Source organism: Sorex fumeus, unplaced genomic scaffold, assembly GCF_029834395.1.
Source record: "Sorex fumeus unplaced genomic scaffold, SorFum_2.1 ptg000054l, whole genome shotgun sequence".
NCBI lineage: Eukaryota > Metazoa > Chordata > Mammalia > Eulipotyphla > Soricidae > Sorex > Sorex fumeus.
In genome coordinates, this window is record NW_026606111.1 from 3,313,632 (window position 1) to 3,329,393 (window position 15,762).

A 15,762-nucleotide genomic window follows, 5' to 3' on the forward strand; every position below is an offset into this window, starting at 1 on the left:
GAGTAACTCATGTGCATCGCCGGGTGTGACCCAAAAAGCAAAAAAAAAATGTGAGACATCATGAGCTACAAGGCAACTGATTTTTATATGTTTACCTTGTAATTATTTGTTCCTTTTAGTTATTGTTGTTTAGGCTCTTCTATATAGCCTCTCATATCTGTAAATAAAGTTTTATTTTTCCCTTCCAAAGTTCTCATTGAGTTGTCAATAGGTTCTTGAAAATTATGTCTTTAATTTAGACAATGCAGAATGAAACCTACTTAACCAGAGGCTAACTGATATATATATATGTGTATATATAAAGAGTTAAGTACCAATGCCATATTTTTAGTCATGAAAAAGAGTACGTGTGTACACCTGAAATTTCACACCCCACCTAGCATGACATACTGCCTATCTCATGCACTTACTCTGACACTCACACACTAACCCTGTCTTTCTCACACACACACCCCTACCATGACACTGTCTCTCACACACACCTACACTGACTCTTTCACACACACACACCCTACCCTGACACTCTCTCTCACACACATCCTTACCCTGACAGTTTCACACACCTACTCACACTCTCCCACACACACCCCTACCCTGACACACTGTTTCATACAAACCCACCTGACACTCTTCCCCCCACCTATCCTGACTCTCTCACAAACATCTACCCTAACACTCTCACATACACCACTATCTGACACTGACACACACACCCGACACTCTCACACCTCTTTCACACACACCCCCCTATCCTGAGACAGTCTTTCATACTCCCACTCATACACACACACACACCTATGCTCACTCATACACCCCTTGCACTCTCTCACAAACACCCTGATTCTCTCATCATACACCTACCCTATCATTCACACACATATACTCCTACTCTGAAACACTCGCTCTCTCTCACACACACACACCTCCTGAGTCTCTCTCACATACATTACTACCCTGACACACACACACACTCTCTCTCTCTCCCTCCCTCCCTCACACACACACACACACACACACACACACACACACACACACAGCCTGACACTCCCCATGTCTCTCACATATGCCCCAGTCCCAGTCCCCTCCCCCACCCCCGAAGGGTCTTTCAGGGACTGGAGCAATAGTACAAATGCCTTGCACCTGGCCAACCCAGGTTCGATCCTTGGTATTCCATATGGTTCCTGGAGTACTACTAGGAATGATTCCTGAGTGCAGAGACAGCAGTAACCATTGAGCACTGCCAGGTGTGGGCTCCTCCATCCACCAATAGAAGGCACTTCCATTAGTTACAACACACACATACTCCCACACATACACTCAAACATTGAGAATTTCTCAAGATTTTCCCCTTTGATTTGTGTTACTGAGGCTACTGTTATTTAGTCTTGGGAACCCTTGCAAACCAATTTCCTGTTTATGAATGAATGCAAATATGGTACCATTTCTGCTCTTTTACAACTGCTAAAGCTCTTCTGGCTTGTTTTTGGTTTTATGGCCACACCCAGTGGTGTTCAGGGCTTATTCCTGGTTCTGTGCTCAAGCATCATTCCTTTGGGAGATGACATGGGGCGCCGAGATCAAACCAGGGCTGGTCATGTGCAAAGGCAGTGCCCTTCCTGCTGCTCCAGCCCTAATACATACTCTAATAATTCCCCACGGAGATAGAGGCTTCATGGTGGGTGGGCAGGTGCCGTAAGAGTCAGGCTCATGTTCAGAGGCTGCTTTCCCAGGCTGCACCCATCCCTCAGCATGAGGAGCAGGTGCACAGAAGGGCCCGTGGCTGCAATGCCACAGAAGTGTCGGGACGACACTCCTCTAACCCTCACCCCTTGGGACAGGGCTCTGCAGAGGCCTCTGAGCAAGAGTCACTTTGTTCCTGCTGCAAGACTAGCCTAGCTGATCTGCAGCAGTGTGCCGAGGTTCTGGCCACAGCTGTTTCCAGTGCCTTGAGCGGCATCCATGGTCAGTGAGAACACGGTTCTGTCAAACTGCCACAATGGTGGGCCTAACATTTAAAAAAACCGTCACCATTACTGCAGGAGCAATCTGCCTGGGGGACTCCAGTCCTTCAGAATTCTCTTGCTAAAAACGGAGCTGCTCTTGCCATCCAGAGGTATGGCCCACTGCCCCCTCCGCCTGGCCCCCTCGCCTCCAGAGCTGGCTGGTAGGCCCCAAGGCCAGGAGGGCCGTCTCTGCATCCTTTCCATGCCATGCAAGGCTCAGCCTGCTCCCTTCTAGATACTACATGACAATTTCCTGTCCTACAAGCACTGTGTAGGGTGTGCATTTGTGTGTGGGTGAAGCCTCAAGACCTCGCCACGGGGGGTTCTGTCTATCCACAATGGCAGTGGCAACATTTTCCCAGGGCCCGAGGTGGCCTTGGAGTTTGGGGGCTGTCCCTGGCACCTGAAGCCCCTGAACAAACATGTGCAGACGGTCGCTTCCTGCTGAGCCACAGGCTTCCAGTCAGTGCCAGGCACTGTAGGAACAGCTTACTGGGCCAGGAGACAGGCTGAGACCCAACAGCAAGTCATACCTGTAGTGAAGGAGCTGGCCGTCGGCAGTGTAATCCCGGTAGACCTCATAATCCTTCTCGAGGAACACTCCTGGGGGCAAAGAACTGAAAGACAGCAACAGGACAAAGATATGAACAATCCCTGAGAAGCAAGGTTGATGTTCTAATCAAGAGGCCCCTCAGCCAAGCTCCACCAGCACCATCAGAGACAAGGAGGAGAAATGCCAAGGACAGTGGTTTTACTCTCTGGAGCTTGGAAGCCACCAGACAGGTGGTGCATGGCAAGGAGGTGGGCAATTATGCTATCATGTCCCTCTGTTTCTGACTCCCATGCCAGTGCCCATCCCTGCAGATCACTGCACACCAACAGGAACACTGACCTCATGCCAGCCTGGGCTGGGGACAGAGGCAACAGGCTGAGACTGACACAGTTCTGCATACAAGAAGCTTAATCTTTTTTTTTTTTTTTTTGCTTTTTGGGTCACACCCGGTGATGCTTTGGGATAACTTTTGGCAGTGCTCAGGGGACCATATGGGATGCTGGGAATCGAACCCGGGTCGGCCGCATGCAAGGAAAACGCCCTACCCACTGTGCTATCACTCCAGCCCTGGAAGCTTAATCTTGATGTGAATCACATGTTCTAAAACAGAGTCCCACATAGCTTCAGGACCCAGGAGGGGACAGTCCCAGAGGGGAAGTCTTGCATGATGAATAGGGGGTAAGAGTCCAGGAGGAGGTCAGGAAAGATGGTTCAGGGGGTAGGCTTTGCCTTGCACGCAGTCCACCAGGGTTCAATCCCCAGCATCTCATATGGTCCCCTAAGCCCCATCAGGAGTAATTCCTGAGTGCAGAGCCAGAAGTAAACCCTGAGCACTGCCAGGTGTGGCCCCAAAACAATGCAAACAAAGAGTTCAGTAGGAACAAGTCTGACACATCCCAGGAAGAGAAGAGGCCCTGTGACAAGGCAGCTGGTGGCAAGCAGGGAGAAGGAGCCAGAAAGCTCAGGGTCCTATGGGCTGGCGACATCAAAAGGTCCAGGTCAGGGTCAATGGCGTGCTCAGAATGGCATCTGCACTTATAAGTGGCTTCTGGAAGATAAATGTAAAATTACAGGAGACTGGGATTTCCATTCAGCAGAACTAATGGAACAAGCCCTTCTCACTGCTTCCATGGCCTGCTTCCTTCTGCTCAGCAGCAGAGCCGAGGAGTGTGAGACGCCAGCTGCTCAGCACAGGGCACAGCAGTGAGTGGGGCCTGGCACATGCCAGCTGGCATCACGTGTTCCTATGATGGGCACACACCCACACTGTGGAGAGCGGAGAAGGCAACTCTGCCACACTCTCAGCGCTGATGGAGGGCTGGCGACTGGGGTGGGGTTGAGGCGGCAGCACCCGCCTCACTGTGCCCAGACATCATGTCAAGACTAGTGTTCGTTGCCATGTTCCCAACACAGGTGGCGAACAGGGAAGGTTCCTGAGGACAGAGACACTCCGTGGGGGGAGTCAGCACAGCAGAGTCACCTCAGATGGAAACTGGACGAGCCTTGGAAGCCGTGTGCCAAACCAGTGAGGAAAGCATTTCGGTATCACTCCAGAAAGTACTTGCTGCAGATGGAGCCCAGGGAGGCAGCGCCCACAGCAGGTTCTCCAGTCAGTGCTGCCACAGATGATGCTCAGGGGCTGTCTAGCACGCCCGGTTTCTGGCCCTGCCCCATGCGAACAATGCCTGCAGCTCTCAGGCAGCATGTCTGCACAGGACCCACTCCCTGCTAAAAAGGAGTTGCAGTAGGGAAAAACTCAGTGCATGGGTCTGACCCAGACTGACCTGATGATGTTGTTAGTGAAGGAGGAGGTTCAGAGTCATGAAAAGCTGCTCACAAAGGGAGCAGCAAAACCACATTAGGTGGAGCCACAGAATGTACCATGGACCCCGTCAGGCCAGGATGCAGCCCTCAGGCAAGTGCATGCCTGGTATATGGAGGCCCTAAGTTCGATCTGTTTGTTTTGTTTTCTTTTTGGGCACACTTGGTGGTGCTCAGGGCTTAATCTTTGCTCTGCACTCAGGGATCACTTCTGGCAAGCTCAGGAGACCATATGGGGTGCCAGGGATGGAACCCAGGTCGACAACATGCAAGGCAAGTACCCTACCCACTGTCTCTCTAGGTCTGGACTAACATCATCTCTTAAGACTGAGATCATAAGAAAAGGACTAGCACTCTCCTCTGCCCAGACCAGGCGGCAGCACCAGGACCCCCCGCCCCCCATCCCTCCCCACAAACCCTGCTCAGCATGACAAGAGAACCCCCTGCCTTGCACGCAGCCGACCAGGGTTCAATTCCCAGCATCCCATATGGTCCCCTGAGCAGCCCGCCAGGAATAACTCCTGAATGCGGAGCCAGGAGTAAGCCCTGTGCATCGCCGGTTGTGACCCAAAAAGCAAAAAAAAAAAAGGAATCCTCTGCACCTGAGGTAAGGTATCTGTCAGGAGACACGGCAATAGAGGTGGGCAGAGCAGTCCATGTTGGTCAATTCTGCTAATATGAAATTCATTACCAATATGAAGAAGTAAACCAAACTGTTTTGTTTTTGTACCACACCCGGTAATGCATGGGTTACTCTTGGCTTTACACTCAGGAATCACTCCTGCTGGTGCTGAGAGGACCATGAGGGATGCCGGGGTTCAAACCTGGGCCAGCTACATGCAAGGCAAGTGCCTTCTCTGCTGTACTCTCTCTAACCTCTAACAAAGAATTTTATAAAGTATAATTTTCAGGCTTCCTGAGCACAATATGGTTATAAATGAATAACAGATGTAGAGCCCTGAGCAACAGTACAGTGGGGTAGGGCAATTGCCTTGCACATGGCCAACCTAGGTTTGATTCCTGGCACCATGTATGATCCCCAGAACCCTGCTAGGAGTTAACTCTGAGCACCAATGGGTGTGGCCCCAAAACTCTACCACCCTCTCCCCCCAAAACCCAAGAAAAACACAAATAAAAGAATAAAGGATTAATGTTTGCTTCCTCTTGTCTGAGCTACACCAGGCAACAGGGCTTACCCTTATTGCACTCAGGGATTGCTCCTGACGGGGTCTGGCAAACCAGACAGGATACCAGGGATTGAATAATGGTCGGCTGCATGCAAGATAGGTACCTCCTGCTACCCTATCTCTCTAGCCCAGAGGAGTCCTAAATTCATCCTTGGCATGGCATATTGCCTAAGCACCCTGAGAAATGACCCTTGAGCACTGTACCAGGAACAGTAAAATGTGACCCCAAAAAACAAGAAAGGAGATGGAGAAATCCCACCATTTCAGGCAGGGGCTTCACCCTTCCCAATCAAGGAAGGAAAAAGGCAAAAAATTGGTAAGAAACTTGACTGTACACTGAAAAGTGATCTGATCAACACACACAGAATTCAAGATTTTGGTTTTGGGCCACACCCAGCAGTGCTCTGGACTTACTCCTGGCTCTGTGTGCTCAGGGATCACTTCTGGTGGTACTTGGTCCATCTGGGGTGCTGGGTTTGAACCCAGGTCAGTTTCATGCAAGGCAAGTACTACCTCTCCAGCATTAGAATTTTTTTTTTTCTTTTTGGATCACACCCGGTGATGCACAGGGGTTACTCTTGGCTCACGCACTCAGGAATTACTCCTGGCGGTGCTTGGGGGACCATATGGGATGCTGGGAATCAAACCCGGGTCAGCCACTTGCACGGCAAGTGACCTACCCATTGTGCTCTCGCTCCAGCCCCTAGAAATTATTTCTGAAGTAGTCATAATTTTAAAAAATCTGGGATTGGGGCATGTAGGCCTCAGAGCCTGGTAGAAGGCAACTCTGGGAAGATACAACCAAGTGTGCTCTAGGACCAAGTACGTGTGCGGATCAGCATAGCCGAGGGAAGAGAAGGGGAGAAAAAAATGGGAAGGGGTGAGAGAGAGGAAAGTACATCAGGGAGGGCACTTGCTTGCCCTGCATGCAGCCGACTGACCTGGGTTTGATCCCAAGCACCCCATATGGTCCCCTGAGGCCACCAGGAGTGATCCTCAGTGTAGAGCTAAAAGCAACCACTGAGCAACGCTGGGTGTGGCTCAAAAATAAGCACTGTAGCACAGTAAAATTGTCCTCCCATTGTTCACTGACTTGCTCAAGCGGGCAGCAGTAATGTCTCTATTGTGAGACTTGTTGTTACTGCTTTTGGCATATCGAATACATCACGGGGAGCTTGCCAGGCTCCCCATGCGGGCGGGATACTCTTGGCAGCTTGCCAGGCGCTCTGAGAAGGACAGAGGAATCAAACCCGGGTCAGCCTCATGCAAGGCAAACGCCCTACCCTCTGTGCTATCACTCCAGTCCAAAAATAAAGCGACAAAAAAAAAAAATGGTTTAAAAAGGGAGGGGATGAAATTACTACAAATTTTGGCAAATACGACATTTCCTGGCAAGCTCCCCGTGACGTATTCGATATGCCAGACACAGTAACAACAAAGTCTCCAATGGAGACGATACTGGGCCCACTCGAGCAAATCGACGAACAACGGGAGGGCCTTTACTTACTTACGACATTTCCTAAATTATAAATGAGCCAAAGAAGAGATTGTATTGAAACTAGTGAATATTAAAAATGTAACAGCAGTGAAAATTCTACCCACCCAAGGCTGTGTAACAACACAGAGAAGTGGCCTATCAAGGAAGTCTGTGGCCTCAGAAGTTCCTTAAGTGAAGGACTGAGAAGCAATGAGTCAGACCTGTGTCCAATAGCTAGGAAGAGAACGAGCACTGAGGAGAGGCAGGGCTGGTGGTCCCTGCTCAGCAGCAGCTTCACATACAGCTAAGGGGGCAGAGTCTGCCCCAGGAGAGGACCCTCCCAAGCCCGGGAGCCCGGCACAGCCTGGTCTGGGGGGCAGAACCTGGAAGTCCTCAAGGACTTCCTGAGAAAAAGGGCCCCGTGGAACTCAGGAAGGCAGGCCTGGGTGGATGGACCATTTAATTGAAAAACATTTTATAAAATGGAATTTAAAATACGAGAAAACCCTGAATATTCCTAAAAGCATTAAAAAATTGAATCAGTAGTTAAAAATCAATTTCCACAAACCACAGGCCTGGATGGTGTACAAGAACATTTTCAAACACTCCCAGGACAGACAATGTTTCGAAAAACAGAAACAGAGATGAAATGTTCTCAAACAAGCGAGAAGGAAGGTATAGGCCATTTTTACTCATTAGCATGGAAAAAATGTCCTAGATAAAATATTAGGAACCTGGGCTGGAATGATAGCACAGCAGGGAGGGTGACTGTTTGCCTTGCACGCAGCTGACCCAGATTGAATCCCCAGCACCCAGTATGGTTCCCCAAGCACCACCAGGAGTGATCCTTGCTTGCAGAGCCAGGAGTTAGCCCTGAGCATCACGGGTGTGGTTCCTAAACTGAAAACAAACAAGAAAAAAAGGGAACTGAATCTATTATTTTTGAGGGGTGTAGAGTCTGAGTGGTGCAGAGGGTCGGGACACCCTCAGCAGGTCCTAAGGAGCTCAGCACAGCCGCACCCATGTCCCCCTCAGCAGCTGCTCTCCTGGTGGCTCAGGACCTCCAGGGCTACACCCAGCAGTGCCTGGGGGACCATGAGGTGCTGGGTATTATACGAGGTTGGATACACACAAGGCAAGTACTTCATCTCCATTACTATTTCTCTCGTCTCCTGCTTAAAACATTTTAGGGGGCTGGAGAGATAGTACAGGAGGTATTTACCTTGCATGTAACCAATTTGGTTCAATCCCTGGTACTCCAGAGGGTCCCCTGAGCTCCACCAGGAATGATCCCTGAGTGCAGAGCTACGAGTAAGCCCTGAAAAGTCAGGTGTGCCCCGCCATCCAATTAAAAAAAAATTTTTTTAATGGGCAGTTATCTCTGGAATACAAGAAATACAGAATAAAAAGAAAAATGCTGATTGGAGGCATAGGGCTATGACCACAGAGCACCCTACAGAGCCTGTTTCTCCCCTGGGCCTCAACTGTGAGTCTGCAGATCTGGGGGAGACACCAAGTTGGTGGGCAGACCTGCTCCCTGGAGCCAGGACAGGGTCACTGGACTCTGGTCAGTGCTGCACTGCATTCCCACATGGCCGCGAGCACGGGTCCCTGGTTCCTCACTGTCCCACAGTCTCGGGCTGCCTGAGGGAGGAACTGTCTACACACTGGACACAAGACTGCCCCTACCTGGGCCTCCAGAAAGCCCCTCCGGAAAGGGGCCCAAGACCCTCTCCCAGCTCTTGCTCTCCAGAGATGAGGTCCGCCTTGGGGACACTGTGCACAGCCGCCCAGCCTCCACCTCACCTGCTGTTCTCCTCCTTCATAGTCCCAAAGGGGGGCTGCCGACTCGCCCTGCCCAGGGGCTCCTGTGCCTTCTCGTTGGTGTCCAGCTCAGGCTCCAGGGAAGAGCTGGTGCTGCCATCACGGCTCACACTGCTGCCCCTGCCGGGGCTGTTCTCGGCTGAGGCCCGGGGAGACTCCGTATTCTGCTTCAGAGTCTGAAGCTTGGCCAGGGGGATGATGTCGCAGTCCTGTGGTCGGTGCCACACGGTACGCTGCGTGCTGGCATTGTAGTAGTAGAAGCGAGATGTATTGGGGTCGAAGAGCTCCCACCACTGGTTCTCGCTGGTGCGCTTGATGCGGACACCGGTGGGCGGGTCCCACACGCACTCACCGGTGACCAGGTTGGCGTACATGCGCTCCCGGGTGCGTGGCTCGATGATCTCCACCCACTCCAGCCTGCAAGAGTGGGCACCATCAGCGGGGCAGTGGATAGGCGGGAGCTGTCCCCACCCAGCAATGCTGACCACACCCTCTGGCAGTGCAGTGTGTGGCCGAGGGTCGGAGTGAGAAGCACCGGTCCTAGCTGAGTGCTCGTCAGCCCTTCCAGGTATTACCAACCCTTCTACTGGCAGCACAGGAAGGCGCCGGGTACCCGCTTCCTGTTGTCAAAGAGGTCCAAGTGACATTAGTCTCTGCAGAATGCCCTCACTGATCCAAGGAGCCAAGCCACCCGGTCCCCATCACTAGTTACCTATAGCAATAACACAGTCCAGTGCCTTTAAGGCAGCGGACAGTCCTGGGCTTGGGGCATTTCCGCCCAGGGAACTCAAGTCCACCTGCTGGTACCCAAAGAGGAACTTCTCAATACCAAGGCGTCTGAGTCAGGACTTGCTGCAGCTCTCTCAGCCATATTTTCACTCTGCTTCCAAGAAAACAATCTTTCAAAGGAACTGAGCGTCCTATAACATGAATGGGCTGTGTGCATGATCAGTGATCAACAGGTCTCCTTATGTCTGTGTGATCAAAGGTGTCTCTGGCATGTCTGTATGTGCGTGATCAATGGTGTCTCCTGTATGTGTGTATCTATATGTTTGTGTCTGTATGTTCATGTGATCAACAATGTCTCATGTGTATGTGTCACCTATGTACACATGTGTCTGCACATGAGTGCTTGTGAGAGAGATCAATGGTACCTCCCTGTGAGACTGTATGAGTGTCCCCTGTGTGTCCATGTATGTGCAATCAAGGATATCTCACTGTGAGGCTGTATGTGTATGAGTGTCCCCTGTGTGTGCATGTGTGTGTGAACAATGGTACCTCCCTGTGTCTATGATGACTGATAACTATGTGTGCCAATAAGATCAATACAAAAATATGAGTATGGAAAGACCAACATTACTGCAGAAAAATGGGCCCCAGTGAGCTGGGGTCAAATGCCTTGGGTGTGTCCAGGATGAAAGGTGCACCAAGGACTGGCCAGAATGCAGAGGAAAGGTGAGTGGACTTAGCACTCGCAGGCAGTGCAGCAGGAAGATGGGCAGATGTCCACGCCCAGAATCACAGATCAGCTGCAGAGCTGCCTTAGGTGTGGGTGTAGAGGGAGAATGCCCAAAAGGGTGTGTTATTCCCACACAGGGAGGTCACCCCTGCGATCCAGGAGCGGCACCCCCAATGCTGGGCAGTGTGGCTGTGTGGGAGGCAAGTGGGTCCTGGCCACTTACACAGCACACGGACACATCTGAAACACACTCGATATCCATTACCAGTAGCTTGCTTATAGGAGCCGAGGTCCCGGCCTGAGAACCAACACAGCTTTGGAGAGAAGAGCACAGGGAAGGGTCAGGAGCTGGGGTGCTGCCGTAAATCCACGCTAGTCAACTATGTCAACAAGGACATCCTTATCCATTTTGTCATTCATCCGCTGACACAGCCAGAAGGCCAACACACCAGCACCCAACTCACTTCTCAGAGGACTCTGGTTTCCCGTCAAGGGCAGAACCTCAGGGGACCCACCGGTGAGCCTGGAGATCCAGCCACATAGAGAGCCGGATGTGATGAGAGATGTCAGGACAGGAGCAAAGCACCAAAAAGATAAGGTGCATGAGGGAGGGACAGATCACCCATGTCCCCACTTTCGGGGTGACAGCCCCAGGCCCCACAAAGTAACATCTAAACACAAAAAAAATTAAACACAAAGAAATCTGTGAGGTCAAGAAAGAGCAGAGAGCAGAGGACTGTCCCCTGGAAGATGAAAGGAAGGCGACAGCTAGCCCCCAGGTGAAGGCTGAGGACTGGGAAGTGCCCAGGAGGAGCTGGTGGAAGAGTCTGAGCTCAGGGCCCAGATGGGGGGCAGGAGGCAAGGATGTCCCACCGAGAAACTGCCAAACACAAACCTAACCCCATGCAGAGGCATCCATCATCACAGAAAGTATGACTGTCAGAAAATACAGAGTAACTTGTAATTGTGACGCCCTTGGACACCAGCAGCAAATAGTCTCCTTTGCCCACCCAGCCCCTCCAACAGGCACCTGTGGATAGGGTAGGACATGCTACCAAGGCAATAGGACAAGGTCTGGCACTGCACAGGCTTACTCAGGCAAGCGTCATGCTGGGTGATACCAGCGACCCAGTAAACAGACCCTCCAAAGGACTCAGAGAAGAGCAGGGGTGGGGGGTAGGGACTCTGGTACACACATGCACCTTTGTGTGGGATTATTTCCAAATAACGTTGAAATTAAAGAGAAAGGCATGCGTGAGGCTGCTAGCCTGATATAGATCCAAGCCCCAAGGCACAGGAGCAAAGGCCAGTCTCGAGGTTGGCAAAAGAGATGATGCTGGAGGTGAACCCCTCAACGTGTGGGGCGGGAGGAGCTGAGCCTGGGTGAACCCAGACAGGAAGGCAGGCAGCATCATAGCACAGCAATCCACACACCCAAGGATGAGCCCACTCCAGCTCCACATACGTGACACTCACCTGGTGCTGGGCGCTGAGGTCCGAGGCTCCGGTGCGCCGGCATTTCGGCTCTCGCATTCGTACTCCTGTGTCTGGGACATCGCAGGCTTCTCTGAAGACAGGTAGACTGAGGCCAGCAAGTCACGGGGAGTCCCTCCAGCATCAGTCGGGAAGGCGCCGCCCAGCTGCAGATAGAGTTTAAGTCTCTAAGCACACTGACTGGAAAGGAACCTTTGCACAGTTCTGGGTTTGAGGAGCCAGTAATGACCAGCTCCATGCTCGCGACTCGGAGCCTCAAGGAGCACCAGGCCCAGTGGACCCACACTCCACATGAGGGCAGACACACACCGGCCCTCAGTGGGTCAACACAGCAGGTCCTCTCGGTCATGACAAAGGGCCCTGAAAGTATGCTGGAAAAAGACACTGCTGACCCCTACCTCATCCAGTAGGAAGCACTTAATTCCAGGTAAAATACTCATCTAATTGTTACAATTAGGCCTTAGAAGAATGGAGAAGGAAATCTTTATAAGACCTGCTCTGGGACTGGAGACACAGCATGTGCCTTGCACACATGAGGCCTCGATTCAATCTCCAGCTTCATACAGTCCCCCAAGAACGGCTGGGAGACCCCAAGCAGAGCTGAGAGTGGTCCCCAGAACTACTAGGTGTGGCCCAATAAACAACAGAAAAGCAATATATAGTGTGACCTACAGCAGGTAGAGAGAGCTAATCAGACAGAATACCAGTAAAAGAGAGAATGAAAAATAATAAATTGGGTAATTATAAAGGACCATTATTCACCAAGACACAACTTCAGGAGTAAAAGGTAACTGCAGGATCTGCGCTATGAAGAACGTCACAGCAAATCACACATGTGTACTACATATATGTTCTACACATGTACAATTATGCAAGTATGCCCCACACATGTCTATTACACGTGCATTGTACAGACAATTAAGTACCGTGCACATACATATCACACATGACATATGTATGCTGTATGCGCTGTATTGGCTACATGTATCATACATGTGTGTTACATGTATACAGATTACATAAGCACTACACACATTACATATGTTCGCCACGTGTCCCTTAGACATGATGTACTTGCTGCTGCATAGTAGTACACTTATGTACACTATGTGCTATACATGTAAATCTCACACAGTATATATGTAACCACTGCATGTTGCCAAGTATTACTGTTTTTCATCATGCCTGTGTTACACATGTATATATACAAGCACTGTCTAATCTGACAAAGGACTACATCCAGAACATACAGAATTCCTTGAAATAAGAAAAACACAGGGGGCTGGAGTGATAGCACAGCAGGCAGGGCATTTGCCTTGCATGTGGCCGACCCGGGTTCGATTCCCAGCATCCCATATGGTCCCCCCAAGCACTGCCAGGGATATTTCCTGAGTGCAGACCCAGGAGTAACCTCTATGCATCGCCAGGTATGACCCAAAAAGAAAAAAAAAAACACCCACACACAATCTAGCAGGAAAAGGGATAGTTTAAACACAAACTTTGCATTACAAATTAATATTGCCACGGTTAATAAGCAAATACAAATGAGCTCACTTTTTACTTCAGTCCTCAGGCAAATGATAGGCACAGCATGGGCCTGAGTTTACCCACCCAAGCAGAGCATGCTTCTGGTGAGCTGGCTAGGCCCTGCCCTGTCAGGCTCCAGACTGAGGGGACACACACCAAGACCTGCACTCAGACCCATGCACAAGCTACCCTGAGCTGCGGAGACAGACACACTGCGTGTTCCCGTATGACTGCTTCCCTTATGCTGAGACAGAGCAGGTCAAACCACCTCTTCTGCCATAATGTCCAATAGCCACTGTGTGGAGGGCCATCCCGAGGAATAAGGGGTTGTCCTCATCTGCCAAGCTTACACATGTGCTAGGGAGTCCAGCACGCTCACCATACCCCAGGCATGCCTGCTCCCCTAAGTCCACAGCAATGAAGAGCAGGCCCCCCGTCCCTGTGGGCATATCTACATCTAGCCGGTACCGGGGCAGAGCAGTGCCCAGGCCAGAGCAGCAAGTAGTCTAGGCAAAATCAAGGATGAAAACCCTGCCTGGAGCCTGTTTTTCTCAGGAACACTCTTGGCCTTCTCTTTTCTGTGCGCCAAAATTCACACATTATGTACCTGATGCTCTGACTACCAGGAAATGCAGGTTTAAAGGGAAACAAGAATTTCTAATTTCATGCCTAAGAAAACAGGTGACCTTCTTGTTTGGGTTCCACATTTAAAAACATTAAAAGCACAGTAGTGTTAATGGAAATTTTGAAACACTGTAAAGTTTCTATCTACCTAGGAAGTTAAAAAACAAAAACAAAAACCACCCCACCACTACAACTCTGTCTCCTGCATGTCCCTGTCCTATAAGTTCACGTAGAACAAAGAGGAAGGCAAGGCTCTTGCCCCTGTGAAGCCACAGCCACAGACCTCGGAAAGCCTTCCCTATGAGGGTCAGCCCTGGTGACTCAGGCAGCACCCCCTGAATCCAATTCTGCTTTCATTTTGAAGTGGTTTCATTCTAAGTCTTTAAATTTCTCTGCAAATCTCAAAATCTGCTTAATTTCTACAAAAAGATGGCTGGGATTTGTATTGCAGTTGTGTTTAATTAATCCATCAATATGAAATCTCACACTAACAATAGACTCTTCCAACCTATTAACAGACCATCTCTCACCATGAAATTAGGTGAACTTACTTTCAGCCATGTTAGTATTCCTTTGTATATATGTCTTGCACACATTTAGTCAAATTAATCTTGGTACTTCCTTTTATTCTGAAGAGGGGGGGCATACCTGATTGTGGTTGAGGCCATCACACACAGTGCTAGGGAATGAACAAGGCTCTCCCATGCAAAGCATGAGCTCTGGGCTTATTATTTTTTGTTTCTGAGAAATACCTGGCTGTGCTCAGGCTACTTCTGGCTCTGCACCCCGGGGTCACTCCTAGCAGGACTTGAGGGACCGTTCTGGGATCAAACCTGAGTTGACTGCCTATAAGGCAAGTGCCTTACTCATTGTACCATCTCTCCAACACTTTGAACTACCACCCTGGTCTCTAATTAGGTTTGTGTTGTACTGTTCAGTGCTAGGGATTGAACCCAGGGCCTTATGCATGTGAGGTGTGTGCTCTATCACATAAGTTGAGCCATAAAACATCCTCAATTCTTTGGGGGCTGTGATAGTACATCAGGCAGGGTGTTTGCATGTTTGCGTTATAAGTTGCCAAACCAGGTTTGATCCCTGGCATCCCATATGGTCTCCCAGGCACCGCCAAGAGTAATTCCTAAGTGCAGAGCCAGGAGTAACCCTTGACCACTACTGGGTATTACCTATAAAGTAATAAATAAGTAAATAAATACATCAGTAAATAAATCCTCGACTCCAAAGCAGAGAAGGTTTTCCAGCTGTCTCCACTTCCCGTCCCTGCTGCACCCTGTGCTAACAGGGACACATTTCCTGGGAGATAGTATAATCTGATTGCCACAGTGTCTTGGGGGGGAGGGGAGTTGGAGGGGTCTCACACATGTGCTCACAGGAACTGCACTTTTGGTCAAGGTGCTCACACACACTTGGCAGTTTCTTGGGGTGCTGGGGCTGTCACACACAGCAGAGCCACTGGGACCTTGCTTAGAGCAAGTGGGTGCACCGGGGACTGACCATGTGCCCTGAAGTTTGCAAAGCAGTGCTACTGCTACTGATCCACCCTTGGAGGATGCTTTGTTTTTGCAGTGTCAGAAATTGAAGACTACCCACTTATAGGGAATGTGCTTTAACCACTGAGCCACATTCTCAATAAAAACAAATTTAAAAATTTTTCTAATGTAGGCTGCATAGATAGTACAGAAGGTGAGGTGCTTGCCTTGCATGCAGACTTCAGCACCATGTATGGTCAGTCCCCTGAGCACAGCCAATGGTCATCCTGAGCACCATCAAACGTG

At 50.3% G+C, this 15,762-nt stretch overlaps 1 protein-coding gene across 1 annotated transcript in view; it reads right to left on the minus strand.

Annotated features, from left to right (window-relative positions):
• The window catches only part of ARHGAP39 (Rho GTPase activating protein 39), a 62,611-nt gene that overhangs the window by 16,664 nt on the left and 30,185 nt on the right, over nucleotides 1–15,762 (minus strand). The window contains exons 2-4 of the mRNA XM_056125296.1: nucleotides 11,801–11,964; nucleotides 8,848–9,282; nucleotides 2,537–2,620 (exon numbers count right to left, since the gene is read on the minus strand). Coding sequence (XP_055981271.1) covers nucleotides 2,537–2,620; nucleotides 8,848–9,282; nucleotides 11,801–11,880 — 599 coding nt within the window. The 5' untranslated portion in view covers nucleotides 11,881–11,964. The remainder of the gene's footprint in view (nucleotides 1–2,536; nucleotides 2,621–8,847; nucleotides 9,283–11,800; nucleotides 11,965–15,762) is intronic.